Genomic DNA, 14,148 nt, shown 5'->3' with positions numbered 1-14,148 from the left:
CCTCCTGTTTGGGAAGAAAGGTGTTTAACACGATATGCCAGAGTGTTTGTATGAATGGCGTCTGTGCGTATGTGTTGATAAAGACTCATTTCTGGGGGCTACAGGGGTTTCATTGCAGGATGTACAGTACAAAAAAAAAAGCCTCACTGAGATTGGTGAGAGAACTGGCAGGTCGGGGCTTGAAGGATCTGGAGCCCGATGGTTTGGTCAATATGGAGGACATCCCAGTGTTGCCAGCCTGAACCTAAGCCCTGGCTATATGTTGTTGTCCGTGCAATGACGTGTCCATTTTTCTTTTTGTTTCTATCTTTTTTCCTTTTTTTGTCTCTGTGTGTATGTTTGTGTCTACCTCTTTGGCTAACAGATGCAAATACCCCAAAGAAGTGTCGTGCCTTGTTCGGGCTTGACCAGCTGAGTTTATGGTGCAAACCATGCAGGTATAACTGCTGTAGTAGCAATGGGAGGAGGACATCCACAATGAGCAGCTTCTTCTCCTTGATGATTCGCTCAGATATCCCTCTAAAAACATTTTTCCATCGGTGCACTAAAAAGTGGAAAAACGTCTCTTGTCTCCTCCCCTCCTCACTTCGAGGAGCTTCCTGCTTTAAATTCCCTCACAGTTCTTTTTCTTCATTCAACTTGGTTCAAGCCCAGTGGCCGAAAATGGATTTCTAAATAAGATCAGCGAAATTTATCTGGAAGAAAGATCTGGCAGCAAGATCACGGCTTCCTAATGCAATTTGGAAAACAAAAAAATCGTACAATCTGGACTTGTCATGGCTGAAATCCATTTTCTCTCCGGGCACTGGATAAATCCCTCCCATCTTAACTGTCGTGTATGTTCTAATTGGCGCCCGTTGAATAACAATGTAATGCTTACAAATTTAGCCCTGCTTTCTCTGAGGGCCTGCTCAGTGACACTCTTTTCTGTGCCCTCTTCCTCCTCTTTCTCCACCTCTTCTTCCTCCAAACTCCTCTTCAATAACCCTTACTTAGTCCCTACCTGTTGTCTTTCTGTTCTGACACAAGCAGTCTTTGAATTGGGAATATTTTCATGGTAGGTATTTGTCTCTGCTCAGTAATACCCTTCTCTCTGTGTCTGGCTTGCACCCACATCCCCCCCCCCCCCCCTCCCCTACACACAACTCTACGGCGCCAACCATCACAACACATAACCGCAGCCACACGTTTCCTTGCATTGTTTTTATACCGTTTTTACAGACGGGCTGGAAATCAATGATTAGTCAAGTGATTTTAGGATGACAATTCAAAATCAATGTCACAATCTCAAATTAATTGAATTTACCGCGATAATTTAACCAGTTAAAAATAGTTTGAACACATTATCTTCACTGAAACCTGTCGGACATCACACTCACCCAGCTCCACAGTCTGCCATTGTTTCCACTCGGCTCTCTTATCGCCCTTCCTGCCAAACACGTTATCAAAAATAATGTGTTTTTTCCTTAAACAATAAACAAAAAACCACATGGTGACATCAGGAGACAGGAAAAGACGATAACTCAGCCTTTGTTTCAGGAGCCGAGAGGTTAAAAGTTCTCTCTGGGCTCCGCTTCCTAAAAGATGCATCTGCTCGTAATTTCCCCCGAGACGGAGAAATCAATAACGTACACAGGCACATACTATGAATCGATATGTCTGTTAAAAAAATGGATATTAGCTCATTTGTTGCGGTTTGACAGACAGTTATCGAGAGCGAGATGTGCACGTCGCGGCAAAATGATAACTCCTTACGCCCGGTCGATGCTCCGCACCACCCAAAGACACACTATCAGTGCAGCGTACACTTTAAAAGCCGTATTCCCCCCCCCCCCCCCATACACTCTCTCTCCTAGACTTTTCTAGTCCTCTATTCCGTCTGGTGTTGTGTGCTTGTTCTGTGGAGCTTATTGGAAATGCATGCGTGTCTCTCAGCCCAGCATGCGATCATGATTTCATGAGCCTGTCTATATGATTTGTTGCTGTCCCTCTTCTTTTTTCTTTTTTTTTTTTCATCCTTAGTAATCTGCTCTCTCCATTTGTGTATATGTAGAATTCCCCCCGCCCCTCAGAATTACAGGGAAGTGATTGATTTGACAGCTTAACTTAAAACATTGGATCAGCCTCACATACTCCAAGAACCTCAATCTTTTAGATATTTTTTTAAAAAGCTCCTTTTTTACCTTCTCCCTGTCCCTGTGAGTGTTTAATACTGATGCTCCGCAGCCTTCAGGCATCCTTGTGATAGAATGGAGAGCCGAGAGAGAGAGGGGTCACTGCCAGGGTCAGAGTAAAGACGAGGTGGGCAGAGATTCCCCCTTAACCAAATCTGAACGCAGGCCTCGCTGAAGAGTCACCACAGATAAATGCAACAATCCCCCTGCACCCCCCAACTCCCCCCTCTCCCCCCCCCTCCTGTGTGAGCACACTGGGTTCCACCGAGCGCAACGGGCCCCGGCCCCGGGACTCGGGCAGGCAGGGGGAGGGTCTTGACCCCAAGGCAGGAATGCAAACATGATGCCTTGACCCCTCACTACACTCACTTGTGTCTGTGGGGCAGAAGCAGTGCAGTGTGGGTCTTGTCGACTTTTGCGCCTCGTATCCAAACTTTGTCCCCTCAGGAGACGAGAGAGTAGAGCCAGATAGAGGCAGAGGCCGGTCCAGTAGCAGGCTGATCCCCCAGCTGTAGCTCTGCCTGTAAGAAAGGCTGAGTTCTACATCCAGAGAGCAACCAACCACCACATCTAATTCTCTCATCTTCATCTTCATCATCTCTATGTGTGTGCTTCTCATTTCCCCGCTGCTTCCTCTCCAGGTGCTTCACCCGTGATCTTTCCTCCATGTCTGTCCTCCTGTCTGATGGTTTAGTCTTTTGGTATCTGTCCCTTCTACAACCTTTCCTCTTAGCACGAGGTTTACCAAGCTACTTAAATGCACCTGCAGAATTTTAACCTGTCGAGTGAGAACCACTGTGATAGAGTGGATCTCCTCAATTCGGAAAGCAGAAGGTGCATTTAGGTCAGCGGCGGTGCTAAGAGGACGAAGCCGCTCGAAGATGTGAAACTAAACCTGCTTCTCTGTCTCTCGCCTTGTCCCCCAGGAGAAAAAAAAAGTGCATTCGCTACATCCAAGGTGAAGGCAGCTGTGCCAGTCCTCCCTCTACGGACGGAAGCTTACTAGACTCCCCCCCATCCTCCCCCTCCTCGGTGGCCCCCTCCCCCTCCTCAAAAGAGTCCAAACCTCAGACTGAACAAATGCAACCTCTCTCACTGACTATGAAACCGGCCCACCAGCCACTCCACCACCCGCACCTCCTGGCTGGGCCTCCACCGCCATCTTTGGTTCCGCTGGAAAACTCTGCTGCATCTCGCAAAAGGCCCGGCGCCTCCTCCCACAACGGAGCCCTGGAGCACGGCGACGTCTCGTCCTCGCGGCAGCCGGGCTCCTCTGTGGCGTCCTCAATGGCCCGGCCCTCGGCATCGCTGTGTCATTCCCACTCGCTCCTCTCCTCCTCCACGAACCCCCAGCCTCTGTCGCTAGTGACCAAGTCTATAGAATAGTCTATCCTATTCTCCTTCTCCTCTTTTCTAGCTCCGCTCACACACACACTCACACAAACAGACAAATCCTTTCGAGGCCCTCTCTCTCTGCTATATCTCACTTTGCCGTCGGTTCTTTTATTTTTTTTTCTGTTCCTGTGCCACAAGGCGTCGAAAGTTTATTGTTTTGGTTTTATCGAGGTTCATTGGTCAATATTTGACCCGTCATTATCAACAAAAAAAAAATCTAATTATTATAAAGAAATGATACAATGAGCTGTAGTATGGCTTTGTGAATCTGCCAACATTTTTATGGATTTTCGTTTTGTCTTTTTTTTTGTAACGTTAAAACAGTGCAAACAGAAAAAAATGATCTAGTTCCACTTCGATATGTTTAAAAGACGGATATAAAAAGATAGGTAGATGTTCAATGAGCCCTTTTCTTGAAAGAGTTGGTTCTACTTCTTTATTTGTATTAAATACGAGCTTGCGAACCAATCATTTGACATCTGTTCAAATTCTAGGAGGGCATGAGGCTAGCGGCGACACCTCTCTGAGGAACAACTTTAATTGTGATGTTACTTGTTCTTGTTTAAATGTACAGAATAATGGGGGGGACGGGATTACTGTGTTAAATATGCATTCTTCCACTGCGTTGTCTTTTTATTTTTGTTTTTGTTGTTGTTTACCTTTGGGGCGGAGTCAGGCAAGTTGGGTGGGCTTGATTGGGGGTGGGGCGGGGGGGTCGAGGGTTATTAAAGTCAAAATGTCACAACGCTAGGACCAGTAGTATTTATTGCTTTAGAGATTGCTTGTTGTATCTTGTACGTGTCTCTTTTGGACTTTTTTTTTTTTTTTTTTTTCTTAATACATTGTACAAATATTTTTTCTTAAGGTAAGCGACTTATATATGAATGATCCATTTTTACAAGGAGGTTTTAAAAAGGCAAAAATCTTTAGTTTTTTTTGTTTCTTTGATTTCTTTCCTTGCTGAAAACCTGGATTCCACTCAGTGTACTGTGTAGATCTCATGAACAGAAGTATGCACAACTTCATTTCAAGAAATGCGTCTATAAGCCATTTTACAAAAAAGAGGAATAGAAAACTTGAACCAGGAGACGGTGGGTACCATGTCTTCAGTAGATGGAAACGTGTCCGAAGCCCTTCTTTTTTATTGCACAGTCGCATCTCTCCGACTGTAGATTCGTGTACAGATTTTTCCGTGCCAAATTTTTGTGATAATTTTCTCTGCCCCTCCAACCATGCTGTAGGGATCTCTCTCCTTTTTGTTTTCCTTTTTTTTTTCCCGTTTTTGTTTTGTTGTCGTTCTTTTTTTTATTTCGATACCATTCTTTGCTGTGACGTTACATAGATTGCTATGTATGTAGTATAAATGTTGCTATAACAAATGTGTTTGGTAGCAAACTGTCAAATATTAAAATTTAAACTTAAAAAGACGGACATCATACTGTATAAACCCACAAGGGCCAAATTATGTATATTAGGAGGTTCATAAAAAAACTATTAAATACAAAAAAATACACAAACTGCCACTTTTAAGTACACTACTACATATAGGTAGATAGAAAAAATAGGCATGTTGATGTTGCAAGAGGCTGTAAAAAAAGCTACAAGAGAATCATCCACTCGGTGCCATTGTAGTTGACATGACGCGACTGTAATCTGTCAATTTCTTCTCTGGTTTATTAAGATGCTAATGATAAATAGTTTGAATGTTTCCTTAACGGCTGTGATGTTCCTGTTCTATTTTATGCTCTTATCTTTTTGTTTGTTTGTTTTTTTCCTGTTATTTTAAATGGTTCCAAAACCATGTTTTTTTGTAATGAATAAATGTTTATGCTGTACAGTCTCTGTAGCATGCAGTTCTGTATTAATAAAAGCAACTTAGTATGTGCACATCTGCGTCCTCCCTTCATTCCGCTGGCAGGTGCAGCGGCTTCAGAAACGTGTGGAGCCGGCGTCTCGGCAAGCGGCTCCACTTCAGACCGGTTCATAAACAGATGTAATTTAGATTTCTACCAATCGGTTTTAAGAAAAGCAGTTGTCTGTGATCACAGCTTGAAGTTGCCCTTTTGAGAGTCGCATCTTTGTAATTAAACAAATAAAGTAAATATAGTTAAAAGTTTTGTTAAGTGCAAATAACGGTAACATTGCAAATTGAAGGATAAAACCACATATCTTATCGGAAACTAAACTTATCCTCACTTTGTAAGTTCTAAAACATTTTGTATTTGAGAAAATAAAGTTGCCCAACCCTTTAGGTCACTTTGAGAAACTCAGACTAACACAACGCTTAGATACAATGAGGTCAGTTACATAATAAACAGTTATCTGCCTTTGAATCATCATATATTTACTGATTATTTCCAAATTGTTCTATTAGGATCAAATATCCTCAGTAATCACCTCAAAACAGCAGTTGTGTAGGTGGATTTTGTTTTTAATGATCTCCAAATTGTGATTTACTGACTTTCTACAGAGTGTATTTGTTATATTTAGTTTTATTGGATCTGCATTTACAACAGTTACAAGTCAGAAATCATGTAAAACTGTTCATCAGCTCAAACAGAGTGAGGGGCTTTGTTTGAGAGAGATAGAGAACATCCATAAATATCAAATTATATACATTGTCAAGATATTAATCTGTAGTATCGTAGTAGTGCAGTATTTTATCACAATAAGAGTAAACCTGTGAGTATTTAGTGTAAGTGAAGTATCACATTTTAGAAGAAATGTGGTTTTGTCACATTGTTTTTAAGTGTTTCGAACGGACCTGTTGTGTGTCCAGATATTAACACAGAGCAGAGTGTGTGTAATCAGACACACACATCCTCACACCAGGTATCAAGGAGCATCATGAGAGGCCACTTGTGATTATTATCTCTGCTCAGTTTGGATTTTATTCAATAACTAGAATTTCACTCAGAGGAGTACAGACCTCCACCAAGGCCCAACTTCACAGAAATCACTCCTCTAAGTACGTCTAGTTTATTCCATCACGATTTCTAAAAATTCTCCTTTCTCACAATGTGAAATAAAAAAATAAATAAAAAAAATTTCTGCAATCCGCCCCCTTACTGGAAACTGCTCCAAAAGTTCTTCCTTGGCCTATACCCCCCCCCCCCCCCCCCCCCCTCCGCTCAACCGAGTTTCAATAAAATCCCTTCAGTCTGGTTTCTTTGGCGTACTCCTGCTATTTGACAGACTGACAGACAGACAGACAAACGAAGGCACAGACAATCAGCGATGAAAACATGTTATTACAACTGTAATTTGTGTTTTCCAGGATTCAGTTCTTTTCACGCTGCAGAACAGGACGTGTATACACTCGTCCCTAATCGTAGTTACACCTCGTCTTAATGTGTTTTCACTCGGATGAATCTTCCAAATTTATTTTAAGTGTCAAGTTCTAAGAAAGACTAAATTTACATGGTTCTTTATTTAGGAAAAGGGGAGAATATGAAACAAAACAAACTGTGTAGAGAAGAATACGAGAGACATGATGGAAACTGGAGGACAAAGTTCTTCATGTGCAGATTTCTACCACCTAATAAGACAAATCCTCACACTGGGCCATGTCTCCTGCCGATGGACCCCTCATCCTGAGAAAATAATAATGTTTAACTTTAATAATCCTCATGAGGAACGTCTCCATCACCTGCTTGTGTCTACGTTCAGGACAGAGTTGAGTTCTGGATCCGTGAGACTCTCAGAGACGAGCTGAAGTTCAGACAAAGAGGTCACCGGGGCATTGTGCGTCACTGTGTGTGTGTGTGTCTCCGTATGCCCGAGTATTTTAACATAAAGCGTCCTTCAGCACACTGAGCACCTCAGCACCGTTGTTCAATGTCTTTTCACAGCCGTGATTTAATGTCGCGTGGGGGTTGTAAAGGTGTTTTGCTCCATCAGCAGTTGAGGTGTTTTGTGCACAAATGTTCTGCATCAGAATCGGCTCACGAGGCGGCTGCACCGCGGTCAGAGCCGACCGTGTTGTTTCGGTCGGTCCTCACTCGCGCGATGTTCTCAATGGATCCACAACAGCTTTGCTTAAAAAAGAAGAAGAAGAAGAAAAAAGCATTCTCTGTGCGTGGACACGCTCGCGAGTGAATGCAGCATTTTTATGGATCGGCTCCGTGCTCTGAGGACAGCGGCATTGATTTGTTATCCCGCTTTAAAATCTACAAAATAGCCGAGCAAACAAGGAGAGAAAAGAAAAAAAGTATCCAGATGCATTTGAACGTGGTCGTAATGTACAGATCGTCCTTCAATGAATGCCGAGTGAAGAAGAACTGAAACCAGGGGGATGGGTTCAGTTGTGATCAAGCCAATGCGGGCCCCTTTTTTTTTTGTTCCCTTTGAATGTGTACAGTGTGCAGACTTAATGCATTTGTGTGGGCTATACCCTTGAACTATAAACCGACTGGCGACGTATAGAGCGGGAGCGTCCGTGACGGTTCTATTACATTTCAAGAAGGAGGAAAGTCTTTGTATTCCCGGGTAAAGAAATTACGTTTTTGATGTCGCTGTGTTCTGGAGGAACAATGTTGAAGGCCATAGCTGCAGGCGAGCATACAAATCCCCTAGGTTACAACCAACAAAACACAAAAATATATTGTTTTGGATGTTGTTAAATAAAAAAGGGGATGTGTAACCGTCATTCTGATCACAGTGGATTGAAAAGCTGAAGTGAAATCCAACATAAACATCTTCAATGCCACGCACAGCTTCATATCTACAGGTTTACTCCATCCTCTAGTTTGAAAGTCACCATTTCACCCCAGTTAGGTTTGATACATAGTTAAAAGTAGAGCGGATGGACGGAGCTTTTGAAGCTTTAAAAAAAACCTAGAGAGCTGAAAAGAATCTGTTGAATCCAACTCCACCGCCGCTCCGCCCCGATGGCGTCACTCCTCGTGCACTTTGGCACATTTCTCCTCTGAACACGAGATCTGCTCGGCCGACAAAATCCATAAGCTCAGAAAGCACTTCAGTAATTGTTTAAGGAGTTGGAAAAGCGAGCTGCTGTTCCCCCGTTTGGGCCGTATCTCATCGGCTCAAGACTTGAGTCACGTGTCGTAAGTGTGACCTGGAGGCAAATGTTTTCACTTTTTACAGGGTTGCAGGAGAAAGAGGAACCACAGAGGTAAAGGATCCTGAGGTCACATCAAAACTTGTTACTCAGCAGCGTGGGGGAAGGGGGTGAGGAAGAAGAGGGCAACACAGAAGGAGAGTTCAAGTAAAAAAAAAAGAATCCAGAGTTCAGGTAAAAAGGCCTTTTGGAAATATGTTAAAAAAGCACTTTTGGGAGAAACTTATCAGGAAACATCTGAAAGAGAGAGAGAGAGAGAGAGAGAGAGTGCAGGATCTCGCCAAATTCTACATTAACCCAGATGAAGAATGTCCAGTGCCCCTCTACTTTGATAAGAACCTCTTGTTTTAGCTTTCATCAGTTAAATTAAAATAAACATGAGAACAATCTAAAGATTGAGATTCTCCTTGAAATGTTTTTTGCAAATCAAATTTTCTTTGTCAGTGAAATTTCATGCAGGATTATCTGTTGCTATATGTTTGCCAGATGTTGCTCTGCAAATCAAATTCACTTGAAGATAAAACAGTGAGGCAGCAGCCAGGAGAGTGTTTCCCTTTTAGAATTGTAACTTTCTTCTCACAGGTCAGCAGCTCATTAACGCTCCCGACCCTCGTTTTTATTCATTTCAATACATAATACAGAGTAACTTGTAAATATCCGCTTCTTCTCTAAACTAATTTTAAAAGAAGCGTCGCTCTCTTTATTCAGTAACAATTGTCCTCTAACCTTGAAGAACAGAAGGATGCAGATGAAAGGTGGGTAGTATTTCAGGAGACTCTTCTCTTCCCGGTGACATGAAAGTGTCTCTTTCATCTGAGAAATAAATAATAAGGGACGACAACAGAAGGAAATAAATTTGGTAGAATTTGGTTCCACAATGCATTTCCCTAAAGGACGATCCCACTGTGTGCCAGTAACAAGGCCATCTTTAATCAGAACGATTTTTGGACCCATTGAGGCCATATTGTGTGTATTGCACTACAGTGGATTCTGATGAGAGGGACAATGAAAGCAGCGATCAAGTGCACAGACGGCAGGGACGAGCGACAGGGATTGTTCCATCAGAGAGAGAGAACATCCAGAACAGAGTCATCAACCCGGCTCCGCCTTCAAAATGAACGTGAGCCAACGGGACGAGCGTTTGACAACGACACCGATAACTAGAATAAAGTACAGAAGAGTTTAAAGTGTTAGTTCATCCGCACCTTCTCAAACAGCAGTCATCCAATCAGCTCCCACGACTGCTGAGGTAAACAGTGGGTTTTATTTCATTTAAAATTTGGACAACACAAGGAATTCCTCACACTTACAGATATTAGATTTTTTGAAAAATATAGATCTGTGAATGATTCTCTGGGATCCATAACAAAGCCTCTCCTGACCCAAACCACATTTTTCCACCAAGTTTCTTGATAATCAGTGGAGTAGTTTGTGTGTAATCTGGCAAACAAAGCAACAAACAAATGGACAGGGGTGAAAAAATACATCAATGATGAAAATATTAATAAGTTGAAACCCTGAATGAGATCACGGTCTCGTATTTAAATGTTAATCATCACCTTGAAGTCTCTGAGCCAAACAACGGAGAAACAAAGTTTAGCTGCTGAAGATCAACTGAACTCAGTAGTCAGATGTTCACGTTGGTGTCTCCAGCTGGTCTCAGATCACCCCTGTTTGTGAGAAATACCAATTCAGGCGACCTCCCGCCCACAATCAATATTGCCGACTCGGCATTAAACAATAAGCCTGCAAAGTGTGAGCCTGAAAAAAGTGTTTGAAAATCCAGAAAGCTCTTAAAGGCACCATCAGTGGCCAGTGGCGGAGCGAGGATTTTTACAAATCAGGGGTCTTGGTCATATTTATTGTTAGAATTTGATTGGTTTATTTTTTAAATGAAATGACTCCTAACAGGACGGGGGCACTTCAGGGCCCAATCACATTTCAGCAAAGGGGCCAGTGCCCCCCCTTGGCCTCGCTCCTGGATCCGCCCCTGCCATCGGGTCTCTGGTGTTTAGAACTGGGCTCCTCTTCTTTGCTCAGACTTTCATCATATTCATCATTTCACTTTTAAAGTTCACTTGATTCTCGTCAAGTGTGTCGTTAAGATCTGTCATGTGGCGCCTCAGTTACAGTAAAACAAAACTACCTTGAGACCCGGTGTGAGTTCAACAAACACACACAGACACACACACAGACAGAGAGAGAGAGAAGAAGTGCTGCACATATACAGGTGTTCTGTGTGTGTGTGTGTGTGTGTGTGTGTGTCACTGTCTGGTGTGTGGGCTTGTGTGTCACCTTCCCAGCACAAGTGCCCTAGTCCCTAATGATGGCGGTGTGCAGCGAGCTAACTACCCTCACAGTGGAGCAAGCCCCCAGGCTAGTGCCACATCTCTCCATCAAGGCCTGCCTTCATCCTGCTTTACACTGGCCCCTTCCAAAGACACACACACACACACACACACACACACACACACACACACGGAGTCAATGACAAATAATTCATATTATGGCCGGCCTGAAAGTTTGCCACACTACCTCATTAAGCAGCCTATTGTAACCGGCTGACATTCTCTCAGCATAATAACATTCCTTGGTCGGGGCTCTTTTTGATGTGACATCTCACTAGAGGGAAACAGAAATAAATAAAGAAATATATAAAAAAAAAAAAAAAAAGAAGAACACCCAGTTGTGCTGTGTTGCTTTTCACCTTCGGAACTCTCAAGGTGACGCAACTTCAGCTGCCAGATATCAATAATGGATCCCTGTTGTTTCTTGATGTGGAACAAGGTCCAGCAATGACATATCAAATGAAACGACAGAGGCGCGGTTACTTGTGTCACTCTCATTGGAAAAACGTCTGCTTTCACCGTTTCAGTACATTACGGCTGAAGGGGGGGGGGGGACAATGGGACAAGGACGGGGGGGACAAAGCGTCGGCTCTATTACACGTCTTCACATTAATTAAATCACAAACATTTTTAAAAAGCAAGGTGCGTTTATGAGTTTGCTGTCATGGCTGCATATATTTATCTATTATTTATGTCCCCACAATAACACAATAACCGGAGCCTTCACCTTTCTGGCAAGGTGACCAGAGGAAGTGGCAGCTCGAGAGTAAATAAAAGTCTCATGGTGTCAGGACGAGGACGCTTCATTCTGTACGAAACACAAACTAATGGACGTAAAGAACACGTGGACACACACACACACACACACACACACACACACACACACAAACACACACACACACATTGATAGATTTATTTGTTGTAATGACGACACAACACGGCTCAATCCAAACCCACATATTGAGTTTGATCTCCCACTTAGGGCCGCCATTGATTTCCCCTCTCAGCCACATCGTCCAGTTCACCGCCGCCGACACCCCAATGAAGATTAGTCAGTTTGATTTGATTACTGCAGGTGAAGACAGAGGCATTGTGGGTAAGAAGTCAGGGGGAGAAGGTTGCGTGCGATGGGGGGGGAATCCAGGGATCGGGGTGTTTGTCTTGATGAGGGTAAGTGAAGATGCTCGTTTGATGCGCTTCATGTTTTGCTCACATGGCAGCAAGTGGCACATCGGCAACAGTGTGGGAGGTTTTTCTTATTTTCTTTCTTTCTCTGAGAGGCAATCAGTCGGTTCAGAGGCGCTGAGCTGCTGGCGAGCCTACGAGGCATGTGGCTAGGTGCTCTCTGTCCTGGGGGCGAGACAGGGAGAGCTCCGACTTCACTCCGACTTTTCGCGGGGCACCACCGAGGCACCGGGAGAGGAAGAGGAAACTTTCTCTGCAAGGTAAAAGGCAGAAGGTGTGGGGGGGGGGGATTGGGGAGGGGGGGATCATCCAAGCGAGGCAGGCTTGAAGTGAAAGCACTGACAAGCACTTCAATATTCACTTCAGTCTCGACAAGTGCGCCAAACATGTTTTTTTTGCATAAGCACACAAGCACTTCAAGAGGCAGACGTGGAGATGAAGATGAAGTTATTCGAAATAACAAAAGGGGGGGGGGGGGGACGAGAGGAAGTGGAAGTGGAAGGCGAATAACCACCCCCCCCCCCCCCGAACAGGAGGAGAGAGGGAAGACAACCCCTGCTAAGTTGGATCCTGTCTTCCATCTCCCTCAGCAGATAGCAGGAATGATAGCGAGGTGCGTTCCAGCCTCCTGTAATGAAGTCCAGATGCAGAAAGTCAGCTCTGCTCCTCATCATCACCGGCTGCGACCTTGGGAAAAGTAAACCTCAGCTGTGCATGAGCCTCTCTCTCACATTAGAGACACAGCAACCCCCAAGCTCGAAGCCAGGGGATTAGGAGCAGGAACATTCCAGAGAAACGTCTTCTCCAAACGTCAAATGGCTGCAGCTCTGTCCACTGTCGAGTTAATGGCGTGGCGTCTGTCCTCGTCTGTCTAACAGTCTCCTTCCTGCAGGAGACGCGCCGCTGTCGAGCCGGCCCTGAACCGTCCTGTGTAACAACACAACACGTCCAGTGCAGAAAGGCGACACACAAAGATCCACTTTGTGTGTGTGCGCTCGGTAGCGACGGAACAAAAAAGATTGATCTTTTCTAATCACCTGTATTTAACCAGACGGCTCCACTGAGACAGAGCAGGACCACGATTCACCGGTAAATACGACTCCAATACCTGGACTGACTGAACGATTCCGAGTACTGATCTGATATCATTGCAGTTAGAAAACAACTTATATAACATATTTGAACAGCTGTGTGTTACTAACCCTGGATGGAAGTGATGAGTGATTTCATTGTTAAATAGTCTGGTTCAGGTTAAACCACTTTGAAAAACAAATACCTCCAGAGGATTAATGTCATAGAACTTCTTTTAGTATTTTCATAACTGAAAAAGATCACACTTGAATATATCTAGGATCAACAATGAATTCAACAGTTTGTTACTTGTCCTTCTTGTCTTTGTCAAACTTGTTGCTTTATTTGAAAGTGGTTTACAGTGTTTTTGTCCTTTTGTTCATTCACTTGTACTCGTGAGACTTTTTAGAGTGAAATTTTGCCAAAGTGTAAAAACTGAAGCCGTTTCAGGCTAAAGCTGCAGTTACCAGAACTCCCTTCTACCTCGCTGCCCTAAAAGCAGAACTTACCAGTGGCGGTTCAGCACAACTGAAGAAAGAAGAAGAAGAAGAAGAAGAAGAAGAAGAAGAAGAAGAAGAAGAAGAAGAAGAAGAAGAAGAAAAAACCACCAACACCCACTGACTCTGCAGCAGACACCGTTTTTCGTAGAAAAGAAAAACAAAACAAAACAACTCTGCCTTTTTCAGCAGGTCTATCCACAAAATTGCATCCACATGCTAAGTTTGCAGTGACAGAGTTCTGATATACTTCACTTTACACACGGTATCAGATCGTTACATAGATCCACGTACTTGGCAATGCTCAACCCGTCATTCTCTGCAGGCTGGAAGTATTTCTGATGCTTGTACCTGAACAGAGCAGAGACCTGGATTTAAAATATCACTTTAATCACTTG

At 43.6% G+C, this 14,148-nt stretch overlaps 1 protein-coding gene across 15 annotated transcripts in view; it reads left to right on the top strand.

Moving 5' to 3' along the window:
* Positions 1–5,456, top strand: part of tcf7l2 (transcription factor 7 like 2) — an 89,487-nt gene extending 84,031 nt beyond the window's left edge. For 7 of the 15 annotated variants that reach the window (XM_053413427.1, XM_053413426.1, XM_053413423.1 and 4 more), the window contains 2 exons: positions 365–437; positions 3,101–5,456. In XM_053413427.1, the coding sequence (XP_053269402.1) occupies positions 365–437; positions 3,101–3,560 (533 nt within the window). In that variant the 3' untranslated portion in view covers positions 3,561–5,456. Of the gene's footprint in view, positions 1–364; positions 2,394–3,100 lie in introns of those variants that run through there. The other 8 variants (XM_053413425.1, XM_053413424.1, XM_053413422.1 and 5 more) reach the window with 3 other exon arrangements.
* The last annotated feature ends 8,692 nt before the right edge of the window (positions 5,457–14,148 follow it).

The sequence above is a fragment of the Pleuronectes platessa genome, chromosome 21 (genome assembly GCF_947347685.1).
Source record: "Pleuronectes platessa chromosome 21, fPlePla1.1, whole genome shotgun sequence".
In the NCBI taxonomy this organism is placed as follows: domain Eukaryota; kingdom Metazoa; phylum Chordata; class Actinopteri; order Pleuronectiformes; family Pleuronectidae; genus Pleuronectes; species Pleuronectes platessa.
Note: the sequence above shows the minus strand (reverse complement) of the source record. Positions and strands in the feature narration are given on the sequence as shown.